At 40.3% G+C, this 27334-nt stretch overlaps 1 protein-coding gene across 3 annotated transcripts in view; it reads right to left on the bottom strand.

Moving 5' to 3' along the window:
* sm (smooth) overlaps window positions 1–27334 on the bottom strand; it is a 427005-nt gene that overhangs the window by 83600 nt on the left and 316071 nt on the right. For 2 of the 3 annotated variants that reach the window (XM_067151588.2, XM_067151589.2), the window contains one exon: window positions 2863–3015. The exons of the other annotated variant lie outside the window; for it this stretch is intronic. In XM_067151588.2, the coding sequence (XP_067007689.1) occupies window positions 2863–3015 (153 nt within the window). The remainder of the gene's footprint in view (window positions 1–2862; window positions 3016–27334) is intronic. 3 annotated transcript variants of the gene reach the window in all.

Below are 27334 nucleotides of genomic sequence, written 5' to 3'. Positions count from 1 at the left end.
TGCCAGTCTGTACCACCTATTCACCTTGGTTATGAATGGTTTTATGCTGACTATTCGGTTGTTGTATTAAGCCTCATGAAGAATGTTTCTTATTGCCTGTGGATTGATACGTTTTCTCCATTTCCTGTTCCACCTCTACAGCAATCTTTGTAGCACACAATTTAGGATCTGTTTTCACTTTTCTCACCATTTGAAGTTTTTCAGTCAGTCATGACCTGTCCTTAGTTTGTAATTGTATGCTTTTGTTTGATTATACCTGTATATGGTACTCCTAACACTTGCAATGGGCCTATTTATTACTTCAGCTAATTCTTTGAATGTTTTGTCGTTTTTGAAGCATTGTACTGCAATCCGCCGTTCCTGTCGTGTCCTCTGTTTCTGTCCCTGCTTTCTCTTCTGATCCTCGCTGACTCACGGCACAAAGCACACCGACCACAGCACATGTAAACAAGCTGAATACTTGTATGTTCTGCAAGTGGAGTGCGCTATAACATTATGTCATTGTCAACCACAAGTTTGGCTATGTATCACTAAAAGGCGGCCAATAACACCATATAAACCGGAGACACTGACAGTCAATTAGTTGACGTTTGCATATCAAATATGGATTTTTGTTATAAAGCGGAGAGGACAAATCATTTTTGGAGGCAATGTAAATAATTCCATCACTTCCGAAATTAATGACTTGGCTTCCCCTACGTCCAAGATTTCACCCTCACCGGATTTTAAATTGCTTCTTCCTCCCATTTTACCAATTACAACCAGTCCTTGACATGGATTTGGCCCAGATTAACAGCGAGATTTCTGTAGCAGTTAGTAGTGTGGGGTGAATAGTGTGAATAAAAGCGGTTAAGATGATCTCTACACACAGTCCGCGAGCTGGAGAAGCTAATGTGACGAGATATCCTCGACCTGGCCGGCAATCATACCCAAGGCCCTATGAACCAAAGCCAAGTAGGCTGACCATTCAGTCAAGGAGAGGACAAAGAATGCAAATTTATCCATTGTACTCTCAGGTTCACTTCACAATTCCAACAATTCAAAAGCTGCCTCTTAGAAAATGGTATACCTTACAATATTAATTTTAAATCTAAGTGGAGATGGATTGTTAAAAATTATGGATTTCTTACAGCACGTAAGTTAGTATTTACTGGATATTCCTATAGGGTCAGAGGGTTTAAACTAATTATTCCCAACTACATTCAGGAAAGTTTCCAGTAGAAAGAAAAGTGCAAGAAAAACATTTCATAGTTTTTCAATTGACTAATTTCACGTTTTGCAAGGTAGTATAATTAAATTATGTTGCACTGTAAAATACCACCCAACTGTAAAGATACAAACCCGCAATACTCATCTGCTCATCTCGCCAATTATGCTATGAATCCGTTTCCATGGAAATGAATTGCCAAAAAAATGGGTATCATTGACATGAACCATTTTTTTCCTCACAAGAACCGACTACAGACTTGCCTCTTGTCTTAAAATTGCAGGAAATAAACATGTTTTTAGAAAAGACTACCATCACCTATTAACCGGGTCTGCTAAATGAATTACAGTTACGATCAGGACACAAATGCACACGGAAAAATGAGAAAGTACTAATGAAAAGAGAAGACTCATTATCTTAATAGTGCACTCCTAAAATAATGTTCTAGTGAATGTAGAGATAAATCATGAATATTTAACATCATAAAAATTGTTATTGCTGAACTGTGAAAACATTATCAGATTAAATCAAGCTCAGTTTGCTTTATTTGGACAAAAAACAAAACCGTGTGAAAACTCCCCAAGACATCATACACAGAATAATTTCAGTTGCTACAAGGACGATGTTGGGCAATGCAACAGTTGTTAAGTAAGGTTTAAGTACTGTATACTGGTTTGAGGAGTCAATTTCACCAACGAGTATAACCCCCTCTTTAGTTGTACACAAAGACAGGACGACTGTTTTAGCTAAGAAAGAGGGGACAACATGCGACGAAGAATCATTTGAATTCAGCATGGAAGACCAGTTTACAGTTCATCTACTGTTCCACTGCTTTTGCAATATACTAATCCCTAAATAGCTTACACTATAATTCTCTTAACAACTGGTATCTGAACCTGGCTACGTTTACTGCTGTGACGAAAAAAGCAGAAGCGTTGACATTTTTTAAAATTATAGACACCTCACATTTGAAAGTTCACCCCAATACTACCTGCATGACTCTGAGAAATTCAGGAGCAACACTAGACATCAGACAGCAGCAGATGACAGTGGATGAAAAATGCATGCAAGAACATAACTCATAACTAGACAATATATGGAAAGCTATTTACTAATTCAAGACTATTTTAACTTCATAATTTATACCTTACAGGGTAGATTTGACAAAATATTCAAACAAATTAATCAGATTTTTAACACAGTGTGGTCTATTCTATGAAAGGACTTGCTACATACAAAAATATGTAAACATTGAGTCTCATTAATAATTGAAAACCCATCATACATGTTCCTGTAAATCCTAACTAATGCATTCTTGTAAGCTTTCCTGAATTATATCCAATGAAAAATTTGTCCTACTTCTTGCTTTTTGGTAAAGAGCAAGTATGGCCAGGAATGCAACTGTTGGAAAAAAAAAAAAAAAAAAAAAAAAAAAAAAAAAAAAAAAAAAAAAAAAAAAAAAAAAAAAAAAAAAAATGAAGCATTCTTTTACCATGGAGGAAGATCAACATCAGAATAAAATTAGCAAAACTTGACAAGAATATTAGATGACGAACTATTACAACATGCTGAACAGAGTTGGCCAATATACTGGCCGGTGAGTGGATTTAATACAGCAGCTTTTATCAAGAGATGAAAAGAACTACAATACGTACTTCTAACTTCTTCAACAGCTACTTTGGTATTTAGTACGTGTCCCCTCCAGTCATCTTCCAGTGGGAAGTCAGGACCCCGCAGCATCCGATCACCGCCCAAAAGACTCCTCTTCGCAGGTGGATAATATTGTTTCAGCTCGTCGAAAGTGCCCCCTTACGAAAGGAGATAAGAACATATGTACAGCTCCTTTTGGGAAGACATTGCAAGAAAAATAGATTGAACCAGGGTTGGAGGTAGGAATGTCTGTTCATAATCCCTATTCCACCAACCAACAACAATAACTTCTAAGAAATAGTTCTCAACACAAAGGCTTATGCTACTGACATTTTGCGAGATGCCTCCTTCAGCTGTAATTTTTTAAAATGCATATGAAGATGAAAATGTTTGTCGTGTCAAAGACAGGCTTTTGACATGCCACTTAGCATTTCTTAGGTACTACTGGCACAATTCTACATAAATGTAAAGTAACTTTAGCATTTAAAAAAACAAAACGATGTTACAAAAAGTTAGCAAAACACAAGCTAGATAGGTATGTCAGGCTATAAAGAAACAATCTGACTTCAAATGAAACCCACTACTGAGTTAAAACCCTTTTTATTATTTTCCCCTATAACCTGTTCCATCAGTATAGTTATATGTCAGTGAACTGTATAAAGTGTTCAAGGGAGTCTTGACAGAGACAATCATTTTCAGTTTAATGACAGAGACAATCATTTTCAGTTTAACGTATATAGAAGATGACATATCTTGGATTTACGGCATTTAGCTCCGTAACATGTTGAGCACATAGAAGAAAAGTAAATTTGGCACTATGGAAAAATTCGGATGGGAAAAAGAGGGAAAACATATGGGTATGATAAATAGCACTCTTTCTTGCAACATATCTTAAATCATCTTATACCACTAAGTTCCATAAAAATAAATGCACCTCAAGTATGCATTCTCTTCGTGAACTCCTTTAGAACAGATGACTAAATAAGATAACTAGTACAATCAAGAAAGCCCTCCACCTATTAAAAAAATAAAAATAATAATAATCAGGAAAATCAGTTGCAATCAGCAATTTTGTTGGCACATTGTAGGTAGCAAAGCAATTTCTGCATGTAAATACAGATTAAATTAAATTAAATAGATTGCCAATCAAAATGATGATTGTACTTGAGGATTAAAAGAATGAGCAAGCCTGGAAGACAGGACTACCTTGAAAGTTGATTACTTGGACATCCAGTCTGCCAAATACCTGGGTGTCATTCTGGACAAGCGACTTAAATTTCGCAGTCACGTAGATCATATTTTAAATAACGCCCGAAAAGCAACATATAGCATATATAGTCTAATATAGCGCTAATTAGAACCACCATGTTGCACGCTGCCCCTGCTTGGGGAATAACACAAGACTGCTACATCAACAGACTACAGATACATCAAAATAAGCTTCTCAGAATGATCAATAATGCCCCCTTCAATATTCGCAACACTGATATTCAGAACAAATATAAAATACGGACTATCAAAGAAGAAATTATCTCCAAAGCAAAAAGCTTTTATAAAACAGTACCTAAACCACAACATCCACTTATCAAAGAAATACACGACATGGATGAGAACGTGTATTTTAAGAGAAAAAAACACACCCTAAAAGGTTAATTTTATAATAATCAGCCCTCAAGAAATCTTATTACAACAAAATATGATGAATAAAAATTCCACATAGCACTATTAACAGGTAAACTCACGCTATCATTTCGTTAAATAATGTACACACCTAAATACATGGAACAAAATAAGTACGATATCGTACATACCTAAAGAGACTTCTAACCTCCTAACATTGACTTCTAATAAACAAAGCAGGACAATGAGACAGTAAAAGCCTGCTAGTTTAAATTTAAAGTAAAATGAACATTAAATAATTGTATAAGACTATATACCACTCGCGCAAACATGTATATAACACTAATTATTTATAACACAATGTAACACTACTTGGCATGAAGAACATCTTTAACTCTGTACACAGATATCAATACTATACCCTGTACAATTGATCAATTAATAATAATAATAATAATAATAATAATAATAATAATAATGCCACATAACTCATAACACTACCAAGCAGAACACGTAAAATACCCCAAAGAAAGGAAAAAAATGTCATTCACTTGCCTGTTCAACATATGGCCCAACCCACTGGAGCAGCACTCATAATTCTAGCGCTCAACACCTCCCCACGACAAACTAGTGATCCAAAAATGTTCTTTTAGTTACTTTCGTACGAGTGGGAATTTGTCTGAAGAATTGTCGTCAATCCTTGAAGAGTTTACAGCATCAGGGCACCAACATGAGAACATTTATTCCGCCGAAATTTTGAAACAAAAATATCAAACTTGTGACGCACACAATGTTGACCGTTTGAACGACTGATTTAGTGAGCTACCAGTATGGCCTTCGACCTTGCTACCTACACCTAACTTCTGTAAATAAAACAATGGTAGTTTTTTTTTAACAAGTTGCTGTACGTCGCACCGACACAGGTTTTAAGGCGAAGATGGTACAGGAAAGGGCTAGTAGTGGGAAGGAAGCGGCCGTGACCTTAAGGTACAGCCCCAGCATTTGCCTGGTGTGAACATGGGAAACCACGGAAAACTCTACAGGGCTGCCGACAGTTTGGTTCGAACCCACTATCTCCAGAATACTGGATAATGGCCGCAATTAAGCGACTGCAGCTATCGTGCTCGGTCCGAATAAGAAAATATTATGTAATTTAATTGGAAGCAGTTCTTTATGAAATAAAGACTGCTAACAAATCCTGATTGAAAACTAATGCTCTTTCTGTAGCTTTTGTAAAAAAAAAAAAAAGACCCTGATTAATTAATTTCCAATGACCCATGTTATTGTAATATCGAATAAAAGGTTAACAGATAACACACACAGCCTATTACTGTAGTTATCACCTCTCACTTTGGAGTTGTCCAGTTCGGCAAACTTCATTCAACATTTCAAGCCTTTAATTTTATTTGAGTAATCTGTCGTTCGTTAGTCCCACAGGCAAGGGCGATTTTGTATTCCTATAATTAACTTTTCAGTATTATGAATGGGACCGACATTTTGAAACGAAATCCTCGAACTTGTGGCTCATATCAAATACAGTAGAGACAATACGCGACACTCAGCGAGATACCGAGGGACAGCTATTACAGCTCTCTAGCGGATTGACCTGAGAACTACGGATTCTGTCATAAGAGCACGTGTATTTGTGAGTGAAGTTTTTGGTGTTATTCATGTTCAGTGAGTTGATATAATTAAATAGTAGTGTGTGTCATTCCTTGATATCTCCTCTCAACATGAGGGGAAAGATATGTGCTGTGTTTGGCTGCAGTAACTAGGAAGGAAAGAAGAATGCGCGGTCTTTCTTCCGTGTCCCTCGTGACGAGAAAATGTAAGCAATACTGTGTTTGCATATATACTCTTCCAGTGACAGATTTATATAGTACTTCATAATATTCTGACCTGCTCGACCCATATTTAACTGGCTTAAAATACAATACGCATATATTATTGTATAGTGCAGCAGTTAACTTTCAATACTGATGTGTTGTTGTAGGTGTGATCTGTGGGTTTGATTTAATTCAGGAAAATATATATACATACATACATACGAGTGTGGCTGGTTGTGTTCCAAGTTAGCCCATTTGGAGTGCCGTAATGCGTTGTCAAGTACTGAAGAAAATATGGGTGATTTAAGAAATGCACATATTTTGTTAAAACAATATGATGCAAATTTGCTTTACCCTAACGTAATGGCATTATGGAAAGTATTGCTTACAGGGAAAGTTTAAATGTTTTTGAGGTTTTTCTGTTAGTAGGCTTCAAGTTAAAAGGAAAATTGTCCAGCTCTTAAATGTAAATTCATTGAATAATGTGTGGAAGGAATGCGCCGATATTATTGTTGACAAGTGATATGATACAATGCTTTTAAATGAGAAAAAAGAAAAATCTAGCCGAGAACGATCAGACAGGAATTGTAAAGCTAAAAAAGTAATGCATAAGTGAAAGATCAAGCACTTTCATAGCAGTCCCTTTCACATCTTGATTATGTGTCTAATTTCCGACTTTTCCGTATTTACATTTCAATTGATATTTGAATTTAGCGCGAATTTTCACGTCAAGCCACTAGGAGCGCCACTTGCAACTTGTCTCCCATTTTAACAAGGTTGAATCCCGAAGTGTCGCGTACTGTTTCTATTGTAATTGCTCATATGTTGTCCGTATGAACGAGCTAATCTGATTTAGTGAGCTTCCGGTCGCTCAGAGTGGAAGACACTCCAGGCCGGTTGAGAGCAACCTGCTGTTGATGAGAGTGGACGGAGGTTGCGCCACACGAAGTGTCTCGTGTGAATGCTAGCGGCCTTTTTCTACACCTCTGGTGGAGTGCAGTGGCGTGGAAAGCAGTGGATCTTGTGAAAGGGCCCTTAGTCCTACTGCTCTGCAACTGAGTACGAAGGGTTGCATAGTCCTAGGGGCAAATGCAAATGACACGAGTCTAAGACTCAAAGCGCATATAGACTACACGCCTCACAAATATCGGAAACAGTAAAACACACATGTAACACTAGTAGTGAATATTACATGTTAACTATTGATACACTAATACAATTAATATTAACACTCACACAACTAAATAAAGAAAAAACATACTGAAGACAACCAAACTGCACCAAGTAATTAAACCACCCCATGGCATGGGGGATACGACCATATCGGTCGGAGGGCCCACCTTACAATATTCCACTGGTGCCCTCCTAGGGAGACGCTAACGAGTACTACTCACAGGTAATGAAATTCGCACATTGACCTAAGGTGTTTCACACATAGCAGCGCCATTTACAGCCAACGCAAACCTATGGTTTTCAAAGTGAACTAACCACAGGGACTCGTACTATCCCGTGGTGTTCCTTATATAGTGGGCACTAATCACAGGCAAGCCAGAACCCTGGTGTCGCTCATATAGTGCTACTAATCACAGGTACCGTAAAAGCTGACCGCACGGTGCTCCTGATTGCTATACTAATCACAAACCTATTTGGTACCTAACATAGTGGTACTATGCGCAAGTAATAGCGACCCATGGTGGTACTAATCACAAGTAGTTTCATGGTTCTAATCTAATCATCCCTTGGTAGCCCCTTTTAATCGCCTCTTATGACAGGCAGGGGATACAACGGGTGTATTCTACATGTACGTCCCCCACCCGCAGGGGACAATCTTGTTTCTAATCCATGACAGTTGATGCAATTATATCCTTAATTACAGGGGGCAAGATTAAGAGTCTCATAACAATAATAATGTTTTGAGACAATTCCACCTGGACCGAGCTCGATAGCTGCAGTTGCTTAAGTGCGGCCAGTAACCAGTATTTGGGAGATAGTAGGTTCGAACCCCACTGTCGACAGCCCTGAAGATGGTTTTCCGTGGTTTCCCATTTTCACAACAGGCAAATGTTGGCGCTGCACCTTAATTAAGGCCACGGCCGCTTCCTTCCCACTCCTAGCCCTTCCCTGTCCCATCGTCGCCATAAGACCTATCTGTGTTGGTGCGACGTAAAGCAACTAGCAAAAATCACCCGGGAGCAGTCCTTGTAAAGAATACCTCTCACATGATTAACAAGCAGTGTCTACCGTAGAAACTACACAGAGTACAGGAGTTATATTAACGTTAAAATCATGCAAGCGGAATTTACTTAATACAGTTGTAACCGTCGTCTTGGTCTCCCTCTACTTCTCTTATCCTCCATAACAGAGTCCATTATTCTCCTCCATTCGCCTCACATGACCCCACCACCGAAGCCGGTTTATGCGTACAGCTTCATCCATCGAGTTCATAACTAAATTAGCCTTTATCTCCTCATTCCGAGTGCCCTCCTGCCATTGTTCCCACCTGTTTGTACCAACAATCATTCTTGCTACTTTCATGTCCGTTACTTCAAACTTATGAATAAGATATCCTGAGTCCACCGAGCTTGCGCTCCCGTAAAGCAAAATTGGTCTGAAAACAGACCGATGTAAAGATAGTTTCGTCTGGGAGCTGACTTCCTTCTTACAGAATACTGCTGATCGCAACTGCGAACTCACTGCATTAGCTTTACTACACCTTGATTCAATCTCACTATATTACCATCCTGGGAGAACACACAACCTAAATACTTGAAATTATCGACCTGTTCTAGCTTTGCATCACCAATCTGACATTCAGTTCTGATGAATTTCTTACCTACTGACATCAATTTAGTCTTCGAGAGGCTAATTTTCATACCATACTCATTGCACCTATTTTCAAGTTCCAAGATATTAGATTGCAGGCTTTCGGCACAGTCTGCCATTAAGACCAAGTCGTCAGCATAGGCCAAACTGCTTACTACATTTCCACCTAACTGAATCCCTCCCTGCCATTTTATACCCTTCAGCAGATGATCCATGTAAACTACGAACAGCAAAGGTGAAAGATTACAGCCTTGTCTAACCCCTGTAAGTACCCTGAACCAAGAACTCATTCTACCATCAATTCTCACTGAAGCCCAATTGTCAACATAAATACCTTTGATTGATTTTAATAATCTACCCTTAATTGAAGAATTTGAAAATTAAATTTTAGGGTCCTTCCCCTAATTTACCATTTCATCCAGGGTGAATAAAACTGTTTATAGCCTAGAGTAGACTGTAGTTTCTTATTCCCAGACTCTATATACCGATTTTCATTAAATTCTGCTCACCCGTTTCCTCGTAGCTCGGCATTGATGTAGACTTTGTAACAAAAATACAAATTCGTGAAATCATGAATATCTCTGTTATAGTCTGTACAGTAAAAAATGTGTAAGACAAATGATCGGAAATTTAATTCTGTATAACTTACGTCGTATTTATCGATAGGACCACTAATAACAAATTATCTGAGAATTACATTTTAGGCCTTCCCCTAAACTACCATTTCAATCAGCGTGAATAAAATAATGTAGCCTAGATTGCAGCGGCTCATTCCCCGACTTTACATACCGATTACCATTAAATTCTCTTCAATCGTTTTCTCGTGATGCGTGAAGGGATTGCTTACGTTATTCCGTTGTCCTGGGTTTGGGTGTTGTGAAACACAGGTTTTCTTCATTGTGAACGTATTATTTATGTATATTTCAGATAAACGGATATGCAATGTCAAATTGAGAAGAGCACTTCGACACACTTTACTCCGAGTTTAAGAGAGTATACAGTGCAGCAGGAGCTGCGAACAATTTGTTAAGTGTACGGGAATGAAGCAATTGCTAAAAGCACAGCACAAAAATGGGTTTCCCGCTCTCGAGCAGGACGGTTTGACTTGTCTGATGATCCACGTTCTGGAAGACTTTCAGATTCTGATGAAAATAGCTTGAATGAGTTGCTTGATGAGAATCCTCGTCAAACAACGCGCGAATTGGCGCGTGTATTTGAATGTGATCATTGTACTAATGTACGCAATTTGCATTCGACGGGTAAGGTACAGAAATTGGGTAAATGGGTACCGTATGTATGTATGTATGTATGTATGTATGTATGTATGTATGTATGTATGTATGTATGTATGTATGTATGTATTTACAGTCCGTCGGCGATTCCGCTGGTGGGATCCTCAACAGCTCTGCCATCAGCTGTCATAGATGGCCTAGGCATCACTGAAGAAGCGTACTAGGAAAATGAGGAGTGAGGTAGTTTCCCGTTGCTTTCCCCACCGAGTCAGAGTTCCTATTACACATCAGTCTGCCAAGCCCACTGAAATGCATACATCAACCGACCCCATGAGCAAAATTTTCACACCATTCATAGCAGGGACTGGCTGCATAAGGATTGGCATTACTAGCATCGCTAATACCTCAGTCACTTTCATATTGTCAAAACCAAGGATAAGACAGAGACAGATCTATGAAAGTAACAAAATTGCTCTAGCCTAGTGCACTGTAAACACTAGGTCCTGCCAACAAAGGCATGTTCCACATGTACTAAGAAAAAAAAAACCACACACACACACACTAGTACACATCTGTTCGTCATTTCTTGCCCGGCACCGGTTGGCTTGTGATAGACACGAAGGATTCCTTTCGAACATTGACACCGGTGACGAGAAACAGTGCCTGTATGTCAACATGAAAAGGAAAGAGTGGCTCAGCCCATCAAAAAATGCAACCCCCCGTGCCAAGGATACCGCCCATCCACAGAAAATCATGCTATGTGTTTGGTGGAACAAAGATGACATTCACCATGAAACCCTTCCGAAAAAAGTAATGATTAACTCTGCTGTGTACAGTGACCAGCCAAGATGGCTTGCTGTTGCTATTGACAACAAAAGACAAAGCAACAACCAGTCTTATTGCTCCATGATAACGCTCGCCCGCATACAGAGCAATTTATCAAAAGTGTGATTGCTGAACTTGGCTGGGAACCACCTCCTCATCACCCTGACCTTGCCCCTCAGATTTCCATCATTTCCGCTCTCCTAAGCACATTCAGGGGAAAGTGTTCCCTGACGAAGCTTCTCTCGACTAATAGCTAAGAGATTTTTTCCAGTCAAAAGCAAAACAGTTCTACAGGCGAAGCATTCAACCGCTACCTGAACGTTGGCAGAACGTCATCGAGAGTGGAGATAAATAGATCACCGAGTGATTGTGAGTTACACTGCGTGACAGTGACAGTAAAATGAAATAAAATATAAGAACCGCACGAAGTTATGCATCGACCCAACAAATATGCAAAAAACATTGTCATAGCTGAAGGTGTACAATGTGCTGGAGTTTCTCCCTCTGAACTATAAAAGTACTGTGTAAACCTCTGCCTCTTCAATATCAATTTTGAACACTTGTGACTATGGTTCACAGATGGCAGTGGTTATTTTATACAAGTTCAGCGGCCACCTCCACCTCATTGATAGTACTAAGAGTACATGCTTAACCTCACTAGAACGGTAGGCTAAGAGCGTGCTCCTAACCTTACATGACTTTACGGCTACATGTCCGGGCTTAACCTTACAGACCTCGGGTTCGACCTTAGACTTAAGGGCCTTAACCTTTCATACCTAAGTTCGATGCCAAAAAGTGCAAGCTAACCCCAACAGAAAATGCGATTAAGGCTAAGAGGGCAAGCTTAATCGAACATACATGACGTGTCTAGACGTAACCTCGCAGACCCCGGGTTCGAGATGGTGTAAGGCGAAATACCTATGCTTAATTCATAGGGGCGTAGTATTGGGAGGCTCCAAACTAAGCGACTGCGGAGTCCAATACGCTAATGTGTGAAATGATGCATAACACGCTGTTGGTTTTTAGGGTTTGGGACACTGAATTTATGATTTTAACACTTCGTGCTTTTAGATTTGAAATCTCGAGTGTTTTAACTGCCTACTGTAATGTTTACATCACTTGCGTGTTTTCCCGCAGCGGGACTGCGTGTTTTTCACGCAGCTGGACGACCTGCGAGGGGGGTGGCTACACTTGCGGTTTGTTCACGCTGGAGTTTCGTGTTTTTCAACCAACTTGACAACACGTGGCCGGGAATCGAACCCGGGGCGTCCAGGTAAGAGGCAGGCACGCTACCCCTACACAACGGCATTCATACAAACAGTTCCTTCTTCCTTGTGACATATTACAAATATTCACAGTACATACATGACAGGGATTGAAATGCAGGGCTCTTACCTTTGGACTGCCGAGTATCATGCTAAATAAGCAAATACTTATGCGTTAAATTAAAAACGCCCTAAGAAGAGAGTATGGGAAATTATAGAAGACTGCAATATGTCACAAGGAAGAAGGAACTGTTTGTATGAATGCTGTGTAAGTTTATGCAGAAGATAGTGAATAAGTAGTAAAAAGTGGCGGAATACAACGAAAGATTGTAATAAGTAGGATAAAGATAACGGCAGTAGTGAAGGAAGGTTTTGGTAAAAGAGGGAGAGCATCTTCAATGGTTATTCGCCCTCAGCAAGATGCTGTTAAGTAGATTGAATAGAAAAGTAGTATAGGAGTGTTATATATTAACGTATAATATGTATCAAGAGAAGAGCATGTAATACGAGAACTGATGTGATTGTGAACAGACGGAGTAGGGTGCTAGTTATAAGGAGGTTGTATACGTATTAAGTTTATATATTAAGAGGAGAGTATGGGAAATTATACAGGAATGAATATGTCGAAGGAATAAACAAGAATGAACATGTAGAAGATAGTGAATAAGTAGGAAGAGGATTACGGTATAGTGTAATGGAGAGGTAGGCAGTGTGGGAAGAACTGTGAGAAGTGAACAAAGAGTTTGGAAGGATAAACTGTTGTATGTCTGTAGGGATAGGCGATGTAGGATGGAATGTTCACTGGATTGATTTTTGTCCCGCGGGAGTTCCTGTACGTATCGGCAAATTTCCGACACGAGGGTGACATATTTGAGCACCAAATACATACCTGCCAACTTTTAGAAACAAAAAATTGGAAGGTTTTTTAATTCTTGGATTTAATCACATATATTCCACCATGGCGTAGGTGAAAAAAGGTCAGGATAAAAGGATACATATCTACAGTTACAATGCGAAATGACTATTAAGTTTAAAATCTTAAAACTAAGAAAACATAATGGTTACAAGAAAATGCGCCTAATCATTCTCCTGTATGACACATACGAACAACAACATTTATGTCACACCGGCACACGCAACAAAATGTATAATACCGTATTTTCTCGCATAATTAACGCACTTTTTGACGAAAAATACAGGCGAAAACTTCGGATGCGTTAATCATTCAAGGAATTCAGACATTTAAAACCTATTTACAACTCATTTACATTTAAAAGATACAACAAATATAACACAATTGGCTCAACTCATTTGCGGTTATCGTCATTTAGCGTAAAATGACGGCGTGAGATATTTTCTGCAAAGTCAAATAAGTTACAGGTACATCATGTACGTTGGACACGTGGGTTTGAAGTACGTTACAAGCTGACTATACGACCTGAAGTAAAATAAACATGAACTAATAGAAGTACAATTCATGTAATGTCGTAAGAATGATATACCGGCAAACTGTCCAAGAGGGGAAGGGCCGGGCATCGAAGGAGGGACCTCGATAGATTACTCAAAACCGCCCGTATCCGATCTTGTACGGGTGACGTGTCCATCCACCCTTTTTCTTGAATAAGAACGTGGATCACCCACGGAAATTTTTGCTTTAGGCAATGTTTTTCGTTTTAGAACAATGTAAGGTACAAGCTTTCTGCCATCAGCTGTTACAACAAGCATTGCAGTACATCGTTGTTTTTCGCTTCCGGTACCACGTACGATAACACTCTATGTTCCTTTCTTATATATTGCTCGACTTTGTGGCATATGGAAACTGACAGGCGTCTGACCTGCGGTTCCTATTTGGGAGATCAAATATTCTTTCACTTTGCGCTTCTCAATCACAAAGCGATGAAAATGGTTGAAATCATTCGTCATATTTTGGCATAATAATGTTCATTTCTCTTCATATAATTAATCAAGCCTCGGCTAACCTTCAAATCCGAGACACTGATACCAAGTGCAGCGGCTATTTCTCATTCTTTAAAATACAGCATTTCGTGAGAAACGGCTTATCCAACATTGCGTAAGAAAATCATATTTAAGCAAATCCTTCTCAACTTGCGGAAACTTGCCACTTTTTGGTCCGCTTTGCAAGATTTGTTGGTCGCTTGAAGTGCACTTATGTTACCGCGGTAGCTCACGTTGCATTTGGACACTGAATACTAGCTGCCCACTGCCCTATTCCCGTACGTAGCGGAGTAACTGATCACCGCGAGTTTGTATGATGTAGTATTACTCGAATACGGTGGACTAACAATTTTGAGATCACAGAATGTCCCGTACCCGAAACACTCGTAAAATATGTTTGTATCAGACTGGAATACAGCGTCACAAGTCACTTCTGGCCGATTCTCTCACTGAACTAGTGTAGTGGGATTTTCTGCCGGTTAATAACAGCACGTTGCTCGGTATTTGGAATGCCCGTTTTCACAACAGGAAGGCTGCTACCATACTTGAGTGGTTGACATCTTTATTTCGAAACTCATCCGGAGCTGTATGATGGATGTTCGAAGTTGTGGGTGCTTCAAATACGCAAAACATTTCTTCTTTTCTACTTTGGACCCAAAAATATTGGGACACGCAAATTATGCAAGAGCGTTAATTATGCGAGATAATATGGTAGTTTATCAGACGGTAAAATTAACGGAAATTTATAGGTATTTCTGAACACGTGGAGATAACGTTTGTTATATTTTTTGGCCATAACAAGAAGAGAAAATACCAGAAACTGTCACCGACACAACCCCCTTAAAAACTTTCAACTCATTAAAATTATGCACTTATATACGCGAAACTACGAAATACAAAACAATTCAGTACGTCCCATACATTATTAACATACGACTCTGACAGAGGAGGGAAAGCACAGAAACGCAAGAAAAACACCGACAATTCCAACGAAACTACACAGAGGAACGATGTCAACAGCACGAATCCCCAGCTGTATACAACGCACACACTGCTTGAAAATGAGGTTTCGTAAATTACACAAGCACATAAGAATTTATTCTAGGGGAAAAGTATTGGCCGTACTTGAGGTTATATTGGTCAAAAATAGGAAGAAGTAAAAAATCGGAAGACGAGTTAAAAACGGAAGTTTCCCGGTAAATCGGAAGGGTTGGCAGGTATGCAAATATCACCGGACTGAGCAAGGATCGAACCTGCCAAATTGGGCTAAGAAAAAACAGCGGCTCCGGCGATGGCGATAACAATATTTTGCCTACTTGCTCCAATATCTCGCTAACGCTCTTAGGCCTAAAGACTCGCTTATTCGCTTCGCATGAGAATGTTTTCGGTTGTTGAGCAGAATTATGCCGAAATCCTGTCCATTTATAACATGTGCACTCGTATACATATCGCCATTGTAACAGTATGTCGTTAGAAGACATGAACAGTAAACTGATTTTGGTTACTTAACTGCAATTGAACACTGTCTTCTCTTATCAAGTATTCGTCCTGTATTTCTTCTTTTTGGGCTTTTTTTCTACTGGAGAATAACGTCGTAAGTATACTGTAGTCCTAAAAACGTTTACATGTTAGAATTTTAAACCTTATCCATATCACACAGTTTAAAAGTCCCCTATTTACATTTCTGAGCACAGCGGAGAGAGCTTCTTGCCAAACAGCTGATATTTGACAACATGCTCTGCGTGCTACAGTGGTTCTCTCCTTAGAGTTGGTATTACACTCGAGGTAGCAGCGGTGCCACCGTCTGCGAGGGAATCACTGTAGCGAGCTAAGCATGTTGAAATCGCAGCTGTTTGGCAAAAAGCACACGCAGCTGTACTCATTTTGCGAGGTTTTGGGGGGTAAAATGGATAAAATATATTCATCGCCGGTTTAGATGCTGGCATTCTGAACCAAGTTAGCAGGTTCGAGCCTGGCTCAGTCCGGTGATACTTGAAGGTTCCCAAATATATCAGCCTCTTGTCGACAGATTTATCGGCACATGTAAAAACTCCCGTGGAAAAAACTTCCGACACCTCAGCGTCTCCGAAAACCGTGTAAGTAGGCCCTACTTAGAGTGACGTAGAGCCATTATTATTATTGTGGATGTTTTCCAAACGTGATTTAAAATGGCAATATGACACCGTGGTTTCAGCCTATTATGGAGTTTTTATTTAGCTTTTCCTGAAATATAGGCTATGATTTGGGACAGGAAAGCACTAGGAGTGGGAAGGAAACGACTGTGGCATTTATTAAGGTACAGCCCCAGCATTTGCCTGGTGTAAAAATTCGAAACCATCCTCATGGCTGCCAACAGTGGGGTTCAAACCCATGGCCATTCAGTGAAAGGAAAATGCCATCCCTTGTATTTCCTCAAATATTAATTTCAGTCCTCAAAGTACGATCCAAAGAATACCATTCACGCCGACATTCACGACTCAGTCGCGAAGTCAGTCCAAGTAGCCCAATTCACATGACGATCTGTATCACGAAAATTATATAATTTTATAACCACGGAAATGAATTTCTGGGAAACATACCTGTGAAATGATACGCCATTGCCCTTTATGAACCCCCTCTATACAGCCATAAGCTGCACGGGAGACTGGCATTTTCCTTCAGAGAGGTATCTACTTCAATTTATCGGGAAGCTCCAGTAGTGATAATGCCGAACAATCCAGTTTTTACCAATTAGGGCGATCGCTACACTTCACACGCGACCGCAGCGCCTGTGCTACGTGTAGTGTATTATTTACTAACTATGGTTCCCTCGCAGACTGTTGCGCCGCTGCTACCTCTAGTGTATTATTTATACTAGCTCTGTGCTGTAGGGTAGGGCCGACTTTTCCGTCTACTCTCGTAGGCTGGTTTACCTGCAAGTTTCTAGGAGATGCAACGATTATGTTCCGTCTCTAGCCACATCACGAATATTCCGCTACACATCAACCGAGCTATAAAAAAAAAAAGGAGGCTAGCCGCGACAAGTCGTGAGACTCAGTAAGTTGGAGTTCGACGGCTGGGCTGCGTGCGAAAGAGGTGTTGGCTGTCGCTAATGTCGCACCGGGGTTTAACATCGTCGTGATTCAGCGATTACATCAACTATCGCGAGTGTAACCGAAGGCATGAGAATGAAAACAACTTTTTACGAAATTGAATTATTAACTCAAAATACAACTAGAACGCTTGTTCCATCTTTTGTTTTGTCGTTGGATAATTGTAAACAGTTATCCTATGATCACACTACTGTAAGTGACCACTGCCGCCAGCATATTTGCCAACTGCGATGGATTCGATAATATTAATAATATTGGTGTGGGAATGGTACTAAAATACTTTGGATGTCGAACACGTGGGCGCAGTTCCAATCATAGTCTCTTTAAAACAGCAGTGTGAGAATTTCATCAGTGTGCTTCGCTTTTACAAAAATAGTGAATGTGCGTATTGTGTGCTAATTCCTCATTCTTGTAGTCTCTAGTACGTTTGTAGGTTTCTTCTTACTCGTTACTGGATATTATTGTGCAATGGACGCAAACAAAAATTCACTAGACTTATCAGTTGAAGAAGAAACTCAAGATTTTTACGTCCGGAGAGAGAAACAGGATTTTGTCTGTTTATAAGCATTCCTGAGCGAAAACTATTGACGGCGGGATTACTACTGTTCATGAAGCAACGAGACCGACAGCAGAGGTAGTGGGAGCTTCATATACAACCGTGCTCAAGATAAAAGCCGATTATAAAACCGGAAAAGGGTAGGAGACACCTCGAAAGCATAGAGCAGGGCCTCTCAGAGTGCATGCGCCCGTGCATTGCAAGGCACAAGGTGCAGGAGACGACTTCACTAGGTTGACCAGAGTGCAAACCCCCACTCCACTTCCCCTACACCTGTCACAAACGTTCGGCCTGTCTTCGACTTTTCTACCTTCACCGCTGACTCTCCCCTCACTGCGAAATGTTTATGTGCGGTGAGCGGCGACACTGTTGTATGGGACAACGTTAATGGTGTTCAAGCACTCTTTCAATTTGGTTTGAGCAGACAATTTATTTTCTCTAGCTCTTTTCCTTTATCGTTGCAATGATACCAGTTATGCCAGGAACAAGGGACCGGCTGACAGCAATTCCGAGAGCCTTCTTTACGTTACAATCAGAAATAGGCCTACTTGCACGCAATCTAGTTTTCGTACAAGTCAAAACAGGAAAAAATACCTGTCACATATCCATGTTGAACCAAACATGGAAATAATCTTAGCTGCTTCTCGATGCAGCTTAGGAAAATCTTCCTTCGGCAAATTCTCGTAAAATTTGAGCAAAACCTTTGTATTGGAAAATAGATATTTTTGATTAACTTATCACATAATTATTGTGCTACGGATTAAGTGTTTGACGTTATCGTCAGGACTGACAAAAAAATACGAAAGCAGTTCGACTGAAATAGACTGTCTTTGCTTTCTTCGAAACAGGTTGCTCGATTATGTTGTTTTGCGCTTATCTATTTCATTGATAAACAAGCCGTCTATCACCGAACGCTTCATCGCTGTCAGCACACTAGGCCTACACCATCCGAGTCAAACCGAGTCGGACCGATGCACTAACCACGGAGTCTCTGCGCCTCGATTTGCACGCGTGAGATTTTGGGCGTTTCAGATGCCAAAATGGAGGACAGAAAAGATAGTAACTCGTCTTCAGAAGTATGATTCCTTTACTTGAACGGCTATAAGAAGAAACATCCACGCCTTGTAGATGGAGAACGATCTACCGACATTAAAGTGGAATCAATTGTTAATGAGGACAAGGAACTTCCAAAGTTCTCCAAAACAACCATGCGGAGGCTACTTCCAGATATGGGTTTTAAGTATATGAAACGAAGGAGAAAAATGTTAAAAGACATTGTTGCTTGGCGTCGTAGGTATTTACGCAGTAATCGCGAAGTAAGACCAAAAGGAAAAGCCGTACTGTACACAGATGCGACATGGGCAAACGCCGGCTACACGAAGTCCAGGGTTTGGGTAAATACATCTATCAAGACAGCCACGCAGGCATGGAGGGAAGGCCTCACTCGATAGCGATACAGGTTACATATTGCGGCACAAGGTAAGCTGACCCTCAAACCTCCTGCATGATAAAATGTAATAATATATTTTTATAAAAATATATTTGTAATAATTAATTTACTGAATTTGTGCTGGTCAAAGCGGAGTTTCAAGTTAATTCCAGTAAGAGTACATTATCACAACTTCTCACGCTTATTCATCAATCGCTCGTAAGAAGCGCGACAGACCTCTCCGGCAGGCTCATTTGAAATACTTGGAATGGATTACTTCGAATAGTATCAGGCCATATATATAAATAAGAGTGAATGATAAATGATACAATCAAGTTATATAGGCCTATGCATTGATAACAATATTTAATATAATGCTTACTGTGTATGTCAAAAGAATTCGTTCGCAATGCTTAAACCTCCTCAGTCCTGGCGTCTCCTATAGTAGACATAAAACTATATTGATTCAAATTCCTGCCACACACATGGTATTGGTTTGTTATTCATTTGGAAGCAGTTCATGTGTTGGCTAAAAGATGGCTCTTCATGCTGGATTTAAAAAATTGGAAGGAACTACCACATGGCAGCTTACATGTGACAGACAAAATGGCGGATCTAAAGAGTGGGCTACGAACACGTATTGCCCCAGGTTAAGTTACTTTTCCACATCATATTTTCTTCTTATACAATATGAAAGTGTTATTTCTAAGAAATGTAAACCCTAGTGATTCGGTGATGAGCAATAGGATTAGCTCAATAATATGGAGACCAAGTTTATGTATCCTATAGGCGACATCGGGTTCCAAAGCAATACATATATTTATTAAAACGGTTATTGAATTTGACAAAACACACAATTCCGTGGCAATATTATTTTAATTTCTTGCTATATAATGTCATAAATAATGTATTCATACGCATAAAACACCGAGCCATGGGAAAGGGTTTGGAAGAAAGTGAGCAAAGGAAAGAATACACAAACCGTCCCTCAACTGTGTCATTATTTTAGGGATTCCAAATAAAGTAACATAAAAAGGGTGAATCATTATTAATGCTAATACAAAAATAATCAAAAAGAAAACTAACTTTGCTGGCGTGTGTGCCAACAGTAAGAATTCAGTAAAAAGAATGTGTACGCTCACTGTTAGGGGCTGTACGGACAAAAATTATACTGATGGGTACTCAGTCTATTTTTATGTACTCTAATATTTATATTTTAAGTTAAACTCACGTTCCTAGAACTGAATTCAAGTTTTTTTTTTTTTTTTAACAGGTTCACCTTGCTACTCACAATTTGTTGAAGATTGCCTTGACGGTGAAGATTCAGGCTGTGAGCTCTTACCGGACTCTGTTTCTGATAACGAGGATAGAAACTTCGTCCTGCCCGAAAGTAATCATCAATCTTATCAGAAAGCGAGAATGAAGAGTGAGATTTACCGCATGAAGCTCCCAGCTGTATAAATTCCCCCAGCTCAACGCGGAGAGTATTTTGGAAACTAGTACCTTCTGACGGATTCCAGCCATTGCCACCAGCTCCTACCCCAGAAAAGCAGGTACGAGCAACTAAACTATCACTCCATGATTATTTCAGCAAATACATAATCCCTGCAGATATAAAAGACCTCACAATATTCACTAATATCCGATATTTGAAAGATACGGGAAGGTTCTTGCAATGACAAACAGAAATGAGGAAGTTTTTGGGAATTACAGTCACCAAGTCCTAGTTGACATATCCCAGAATTCGTATGAACTGAGCATCTAAAACTAGAGTTCCAAGTATAGTAGACCACATGGCGAGAGATCGTTACTTCCTAAGACATAATTTGAAATTAGTTGATGACAAAGTAACCAAGCAGAGGAAGGAGAACGACAAATTGTGGAAGGTCCCTGCAGGCAGTACGTGAAAGGAAAACTAAACCCTCGTGGTTTAAAGATGTTTGTTGCCGCAACGCTTGAAGGACTCCCGCTAGATTTCTTTTTATATGAGGGACAGAACCACACAAAAACAGAAGACAAAGAAGTTGAAAACCTCGATCTGGGTGGAAAAGCTGTAATACGGTTAAATTAAAATTAGAGGAAGGTAGTGTTTTATATATGGATCGGTATTTTACTTCCATACCATTGCCTGACACGTTGCATTTCTACGCCAAGTGTCAAGGTACAGGCACTTTGCAGAAAAGCCCCATCCCATCAAACGCATGTTTCAAAACAGACCAGGAAATCAAGCGTCTTGGCGGAGAAACATCAGCTCAGCTTGTGAGAAATAACGGTCAGATAAGTCTAGTCAAATGTTTCGATAATAAGCCTGTGGTCTTGGCTTTGTCATGTGATGGAGTGGCTGAAGAGGATGAATGCAGGCGATGGTCAAGGTAAGACAAAGCCTATGTTACGGTGAAGCGACCATGCATTGTGAGAAAGTATAATATCTTCATGGGTGGAGTGGACTTCTTAGATACGATAATCAGCTACTATAGAATATTTTTCCGCACACGGATGTGGACCATCAGGATTATGCTGTATAAGTTAGATTTTGCTATTGCTGCAAGCTGAACTGAATATCGCAGAGACCAGAAGGCTCTAGGGACGCCAAAGGAAGAAATTTAGACCTGAGCTTCCGCACTGCAATTGAGGAGTACTTTATGGATGCTGATACACCTACAAATTCATCGGAATTTGAAGCTGAGGATGCACCACCAACCAAGAAGTATCGAGGGAAGGTCCACATCCATCTGATCACCGGCGGAGAAAAGGAGCTGTCCACTTGCCAGAAATTCCCATGCCCGCGAGAAAAAACCGCTGCCGCCTGCCTGGCTGCACTGCAAATTCCACTAAAATTGGATGTTCCGCTTGCAAGATTTATCTCTGTTGCTAGGAAGGAGGAGTGTATTTCAAATTATACCATGAACTGTGAAGTTACATCAGAAACTGATACAAATGATGCTAAAATATTTAACTAAAATGGAAAATGCAATGTGCGTAATTCAAAAGTACTTTCTGCATGAATATTGCAAAGTTTCATTACTTTGTATGCATTCTATACCGTAATATGTGGTGAATAGGAACATGGGGGTGAAAGGGAACACACAGGGAATTTATTTTATGGAAGGTTTGCATCGTATGTAAAGCAGTTCAGTGGGATCTTTTTTTACCCAAATGTTTCCCATCCTTATTTCCCGCCATTTCAATGTGCTCTGAAAAGATAATAACTTGTAGCAACAATAGTGCGCAATAAGGAATCCGTATATTTTTTATAGCTATTAAAGCCCATAAAATCTTCTTCTGGATTAGAAAATCGCGTGGAGGTAAGTGCTTTTAATGTCTAGAATAAGTAACTATGGCATTTTGTGATACAGTTAAATATAATTTTACCATGGCATATAAGCACACTTTTCTACGTAAACACTATGCAGAATTAGTGAACAAAATCATCGAAAAATGGGGGTGAATGGGAACACGTAGATGATATGTAAAATGAAGGTTAAATGTGAAAGCAGTCTTCATATAAATACTGTTTGATAATTCTATCCCTTATTTTACCTGTATTCTAGTTGAACGGAAAGATTCCAAGGCAATACAAGCGAAATCAGAGGGGGAAAATCCATTGGAGACACCCACCGGAAACAATTTCTGCTTCATTAGAGGATATTAAAAGAGAATTATCATACAGAAAATATTCAGAGAAGTATGGCAGTGTTATACAGACATGAAATGTAATAGAAGTGGAGGAAGAATGGAAATGAAGCCAAAAGGTGGACAGACATCGTTTGGTGTTGATACCGAAAAGCATTTGGTTGTTCAGCTGGTGACGTTTTCTTCCGGGGGTTATCCATTTGATGCATACGACCTCCGATGTATTGTTAAGGCTTACCTTCATAGAAGGGGAATCACTGTGAAGAAGTTTAGAAAAAACATGCCAGGTCATGACTTTGCCCTCAGTTTCCTTAACCGTCGCCGAAATGTTTCATCTCAACGAATGTGTCAAAGTAGAACAGAGACCGTACTCTTAAGTCGCTTGCCCCGATCATCAGCAGAAGAAACAGTGACAATGTTGAAGGAAACAATGGTATCATTGATGACTGCATTGTTTCTGTACTCAATGTTATGAGATTTAGTCCCGAGACATTAAGAATTAGAAAGAGAAATAACATTCCTCCTGGTCCGAGCGTAAAAGCTGATGATTTCGAAAATGATAGCCGAGAAGGACATCTGTCAGATGATGAGCAACAGCAGAAGGAGATCTCAAAAGAAAGTGGAGTTCCTACTGATAAACATGTCAGTAAAATAAAGTTGCTCATCCCAACCAAAAGACACCAGAATCAGAACTCTAAATCACACCTAAGGCAGGACTGCAACTGTGAACCACATCCGGATGAAGAAATGAGGTGTGTATGTGAAGAAAGCATGAATTGAAGAAGGTGACTGGGTTATGGTAGATTTTTCTTCTCCATCCACATCGTAATCAAATCGTCCAAGTTCTTCAAAGCAAACCTATTTCATTGAAACAGTCATCAGTGTTGACAATGAATGCTTCACAGTAAGGTTTTTTTTAAGTACGTGCCAACTACAGTTGATAGCGGACAAATTTTTTTAAGTGGCCCGAACACGAAGATGTCTGTGAAATTGATAAGTCAAATGTTGTTGGTGTGGTAAACCACCCTAAGCTTTTCAGAAGGGGACTCATGAAATTCTATTTAGCCCGCCTGGTGGCCATGATCGTTCAGGCGCTGAAGTCTGAAACGGTCTAACACCGAGGTTAGCCGGTTCGAGTCCCGTTGGTCGAAAAAATTTTCACCATCAGAATGTTGGCCGGCAGGGTAGGGGAGGTGGTGGTATACAATTTCTAATCACTAGATTGCGTGCCAAAAGCCTGGATTAAATTCCAAACCTCTCCGCAGTGCTCATATGGAGTGAGGGCATATGACACTGTTGATGGTGATTCGTCCGTCGGATGGGGACGTTAAGCCTTGAGCAGACCCCTTGGTGCTATTCGACAGGAGTAGGCTGTGCCGGCACCGGGTTTCACCCTCTCCCTACTATCATATATCACGTCATTCATTTCATCTCTCATTAACTCCTCTGATGAGGTTGATGTCAGGAAGGGCATCCGGTCATAAAAAAAACCGCCACGACAAATTCATCTCACCTCATACCCGACCCCGTAGGGAAACGGGACAAGGGTTGGACAAACAAACTCATGAAATTCTATGTAAATTTCCACGAATGGTAACCTTTTGTAACATGTTCTAGGACGACCATTTCCTTACTGTATTATTTTTTAATATTTTGCATTTTTCATATCTTAAGTAACATTTTTTAAAAAGGTTTTCAGTGTTCCTTTACACCCCAGTATGAGGAGAATAGGTTTAGACGGGACACTTAAGTATCTGTTGCTATTTTCCTATTGATTCCATATTTGGGATGAATGGGAACACTAATTTTTCAGTAAATATCGCATAACTCTCCGTACCAAAATGTTCATTTCATGTACCGTAACTAGCTATCTGACCTTATCAACACTGCCACATGCAGAAATGTATTAAATTATCTAAATCAAGAAAACAGCGACAGGAAACACTATAAAACCGTTCCCATTCACCCCATTTCACGGTAACTCTTTTCTTTATAATAAACAGTAATTTGATGCATTTAAATATCACTTGTGGATTTTCTAAATGTGTTTTGAATTTAAATTTGTATGTAACATGAACCGCCTCCCTGGTGCAGTGGTTAGTGTAATTAGCTGTCCCCCCGGAGGCCCGGGTTCGATTCCCGGCTCTGCCACGAAATTTGAAAAGTGGTACGAGGGCTGGAACGGGAGGTCAACTGAGTAGAGGTGGGTTCGATTCCACCTCAGTCATCCTGGAAGTGGTTTTCAGTGGTTTCCCACTTCTCCACGCAAATGCCGGGATGGTACTAACTTAAGCCTACGGTCGCTTCCTTCCCCTGTTCCTTGCCTATCCTTTCTAATCTTCCCATCCCCCACGCAGGCCCCTGTTCAGCACAGCTGGTGAGGCCGCCTCGCTGAGGTACTGGTCATTCTCTCCAGCCGTATCCCCCGATCCAATGTCTCACGCTCCAGGACACTGCCCTTGAGGGGGTAGAGGTGGGATCCCTCGCTGAGTCCGAGGGAAAATCCAGCCCTGGAGGGTAAGCAGATTAAGAGAGAATGTAACATGTAACAATGTAAAATAAATGGAATACAAACAGCTTAAAAATTGTATTAATAATGAACTGTGTATCATTAAATCCTGATGGCGCCTACAAGATACATTAATTTTCGGCAAATTCTCGTTGAGGAAACATAAAATCGACTATATATCCTCCTCCTAGTGGTAATTGTGGTGAAAATATCCAAAATCCCCAAATTTTGGGAAACATTTTCTTCTTGGGACTGAGGATAAGCGTGAACTTGTAATAGTTAGTACATTAAAAATGTAATTCAGTAAATTAACTGTTTAGAGATGTAAGCCGTTAAGAGAATGTATGGGATTCTAACACGCATACGTTAATGTATTAATTCTTTTAAATACACTCGAGGTACAATCCGTGAGCGGTGCTGTATTACAGTGCTGGGGTATAACTTTGAAACGCGCGCCGGTTCATTTGACAACAACGGCGAGTGTGACGAGGCAATGACGTTATTTCCGCTTAAGTATGTTCAAAAGGTGGTCCGGAGAATAGTACGTGTACGCTTCGAAACATCCACCACAGCTGTCTCGATGGCTCCACACAACGCTTCATAATTTCGAAGCAGCGAGATTACTTCGTGTGTCGTGTCGGTTGAACAGAAACTCCAGTCGTTCCGTACATGCCAACTACATCAATGCTTCGAAATAGCACAACCATGAAACCGGGACGGTGTTATGTTACCTCTCTCGCCTCAATAGAAACACCCCGCGTCAAACTGCCCTGAAGATCAGTAGCGTCGATTAGGGGGGTTGGGGGACGAGAGAAGGGGCAGCCCACCCCCTCTTCGTAGAGAAAATGTTTTTTTTTCTTTTCATATTAGCCGGCTGAAACTAGGAATTATAGGACTTACTCAAACAAGCAATTAGTGCAAGCCCTGTTGTCTTATCAGATAGTTTATATAATTATTAACAATTATAAGTGGAAATACGCAAAAAAGTCGTTCGCAGCTAACCAAATGTACAGCGCTACAGCATGTACTGGAGACTAGAACTGGGAGCGGAGCGAGCAATACCGATGAACAATCCGGTTGTAACGGTAGAGCACCCCACCGAGCCCGTCCGCATACAACAAACTACTCGCGGAAAACCAGAGCACAGTGTAGCGCACGACACATGTTTAACAATGGGAGACCACGGCGTTCGGATCACGGATTATCTTCAAACTTTGTACACTTTCAGTGGTCCAATAGGACAAGATAATGTGCAAATTATAAGGCGTACTACAGAGGCGTTTTCGAGAAAATCTCAAAATTTTCGCATCGAATATGTACCGGTGAGTTGCCGTCGCGAGCACGAGATGGCGATGGTCGAGTGATTAGCGTTCAAGCTCGTCCACGAACAGGCACGAAAACGGCCGAACGATCCAAACCGCTGAATTCAAGCGAAACTGCTTCCATTGTAACCGGCGTTGTTCGTCAGTGAACGCACGAATACCTGCGAACTATCATGATAGGTTTGGATTTTTGGTGGCGTCCCAGATGCGACCGTGCCACTAAAAACCGCGTAGTATGTAACCGTTCCGGATGCGACCAGCGTTGACAAGCAAATTGTCATTTATTAAGCTTTGTCATTTCCCAAGATGAGGTAAGCTAAATCAAAACCAGAAAAGGTTAGAGAAAAGGTCAAAAATTGAGAACACTGCTGACGGGGTAGGGAATGGCA

Source organism: Anabrus simplex, chromosome 7 (assembly GCF_040414725.1).
Source record: "Anabrus simplex isolate iqAnaSimp1 chromosome 7, ASM4041472v1, whole genome shotgun sequence".
Lineage (NCBI taxonomy): Eukaryota > Metazoa > Arthropoda > Insecta > Orthoptera > Tettigoniidae > Anabrus > Anabrus simplex.
The sequence above is the reverse complement of the archived record's forward strand: the minus strand, read 5'-3'. Positions and strand labels throughout refer to the sequence as shown.